Source organism: Quercus suber, unplaced genomic scaffold (genome assembly GCF_002906115.3).
Source record: "Quercus suber isolate HL8 unplaced genomic scaffold, Cork oak 2.0 scaffold_963, whole genome shotgun sequence".
Taxonomy (NCBI): domain Eukaryota; kingdom Viridiplantae; phylum Streptophyta; class Magnoliopsida; order Fagales; family Fagaceae; genus Quercus; species Quercus suber.
The window spans coordinates 133,754-136,680 of NW_027070383.1; the positions used below are offsets into that span (position 1 = coordinate 133,754).

Here is a 2,927-nt window from a genome sequence, read left to right on the forward strand (position 1 = left end):
CTACTTCAGTAATGAAATCCTCACCATTGCCCAAGATTTATGGAGAAATTACCATTTTGTTGGAAGTACTGGAAGAATTTCAGTTTTTACAACCAAGCCTTACTCCACTGCTGCGATGGACCTCCAATGGGTCAACTACAATAATGATCCAAGGAGATTTATCACTAGGGCACCAGAATATGAAGCCCTAAATTGGTGTGGTGTATGTAATCAATTTGCTACTTTCCATGAGCATGATTGCCATCATAGTCCTCCTTCAGAGTATTATGATATAGACTAGCAACCTCCCCCATAACATGAGCGAAGCTCTTTGGATGACCTGATCAGCATCCTCTAGAGTAGATCTTCCCTCCTCCAATCAAGAAAGAAACTGCTTACAACACAAGATCTTAGTCTAGTCTAGACTCCATCCAGATCGCTAAAAAATCTAGCAAAAAATTAAAAGATCTTACCCAACAGTGGCTCATCCAATCAAAGAAGCTAGAGTCAGTAGAAAGAGTTTCTCCTGCCTTCTCTGAAGCCTCAGTCAATCGTGCTCCAATTGACCCATTCCAAGATTCCTAAAATCCGTATGATGGTTACAATTTGGATGGCAATTAATTTTTATAGAACCAGACACTATTCAAAATCTGCTTTTCGGACAGGTTACTATTCATGAACAGTACCTCCACCAACAGCAGTAAAAGACAAATGACATGCTACTATTCATAAACAGTGACCATTACTGTTTATCTACAGTAACCGACAGAAAATATTAATTCACTGTTTGCTTTCGGCTGATATGATTTTTCACCCAAGTTAAAGCAATTTACTCCTCCGGATTTTCAACAGTCTTTAGAAGGATCCAAGGCCCCCTTCAGCTATAAAAGGCAGCCTTTTCTCCAGTCTGAAGCAAGTATTTTTTCAGAAGATTTCAAAGTCTTAATTTTAAGATTTCTGAAGCTCCAGTCCTAGGCTTTCCCTCTCCTTTACAATCTTGTAATCAGATGGCAACCCTAGTTTATTTTCCAATGTACACTTGTATCTGCAACTGTAAGTTGTACCTTTTATACTGTAATCAGATGGCCTCCCCCTATCATCCCTTGTATCTATAACTTACCCCCCTTTTGGTATTAGAGCCAAGTTCAAGTTGGCCAGTAATAGTGTTGTAAGTTATATTTTATTTTCAATCAATCAAGTTGGCTAGTTCAATTGCCATAGTTATCTATTATTTTCTGCATTATTCATTATTTTGAATTATTTTCATGAATATATCTCCTGTTAATAAATTTATTCTGTTTTACATCTATTTTCTGATAACTCTTCCATTACCATTCATTATTTTCTATATTTATTATCTCTTCTTCTGTACTGTTCTTTTGATGGTAGGCTGAGCCTTCTTCTTCTCCAATCTGTTATCATTCTTTGATTATTTGTTCTTGTTGTTCAGTTATATCCCAGTTATCTGCTTCTTCTTGTTTCTGCTTTTATCCCAAAAGTTTGTTGCAGATGTGTATTGTTGAGACACGTAAGACCAGATCTGTGCTGTGTTAACCCAGTAAGGCCCAGTATCCGCTCCTGTCTGTGTTGGTCATCCCGTGTTAGCTGTGTGTGAAGCGTTTTAGGGCTTTTACTCAGTGGAAAGGATTATGGCGATAAGAGGTTGAATGTGCACGAGATTAGGCAATTGTGGTTCAATATAAGAGATATTCTGAACAAAAGGTTTCTTGACATAAGAAGACCTTCCTTTTCTGGATGGATAGGGGGAAGAAAGCTTTTGGGGTACTGTGGGGCCAAAAGGGCCTTCTACTAGGGTGATTGCTTTAGGAGGAGGAGCTGCTAAGGTTGAACTATAACTGGGTTGACTATGGGGTGGTCTTTGGTAGTTTGGTTTGGGGATGGTGAAGACTATGTATCGGTTGGCAATGAGTGAGGGAGAAAAGGGAACTAGTTGACCAGGAGGGTTCTTTGCCTGACTGGTACTACTAGGGGTTTGCTGTTTAGGCAATTTTGGAGGTTGGGGTTGTACGAGCCTTTTCTCGGACGTCTTGGTTGGTTTGGGGATGGTGAAGACTATGTATCGGTTGGCAATGAGTGAGGGAGAAAGGGGAACTAGTTGACCAGGAGGGTTCTTTGCCTGATTGGTACTACTAGGGGTTTGCTGTTTAGGCAATTTTGGAGGTTGGGGTTGTACAGGCCTTTTCCCGGACATCTTAGTTTAGACTTTGCAAAAATTCACGGGTTAGGAAGTCAGGGATACTGTTTTGAGTTCCTTCGATGAATTCAATGTCAAAGTCAAAGATTGAAAGGATAGCTTGCCATCGTGCAAAAATCTGTTTGGATGCAATGTTTTGAACATCTTTTTCTAAAACATGTTTTGCAGATTTGCAATCTATTCTTAATAAAAAAAAAATTATTCAAAAGATCACTTTGGAATTTTGAAATGCATAGTACTATAGATAAAATTTCTTTCTTAATAGTACTATAATTAATCTAAGTGGGAGTCCAAATTCCTAAATGGAAACAGACAATTTGTTCAGGGGAACTGGGACTAACATGCGGGAGAAGAATGCCACCATAACCAATGTTAGAGGCATCTGTCTAGACAATCTTGAAGGAATCGATTGAGGGAATTCCTAAACATGGGAGAGTCTTGACATATTTTTTGATGTTTTGGACAACAGCGGTATGGGCTGGGGTCCAAGAAGGAGGATTAGCTCGAAGTCTATCAAAGAGGGGTTTGCATTGTTGCTTGAGATTTTGATAGAAATCTGCTATGTAATTGAGAGATTCTAGAAATCTTTGGAGCTGGGTTTTGTCTAAGATTTCATCTGGAAATTTTTCTACAAACTGAATAGCTCTATCTATGGGTTTGATGACTCCATGATGAATATCAAAGCCTAAGAATCGAACTTTAGTTTGGAAAAGCTTGATTTTTTGGGGCTGAA

At 38.8% G+C, this 2,927-nt stretch overlaps 1 protein-coding gene across 1 annotated transcript; it reads right to left on the reverse strand.

The window, feature by feature from the left end:
• Nucleotides 1-1,609: 1,609 nt before the first annotated feature.
• On the reverse strand, nucleotides 1,610-2,191 carry LOC112031917 (vegetative cell wall protein gp1). The gene has a single exon (XM_024064622.1). The coding sequence runs from the start codon at nucleotides 2,189-2,191 to the stop codon at nucleotides 1,610-1,612; it is 582 nt and encodes a 193-aa protein (XP_023920390.1).
• Between the last annotated feature and the right edge of the window lie 736 nt (nucleotides 2,192-2,927).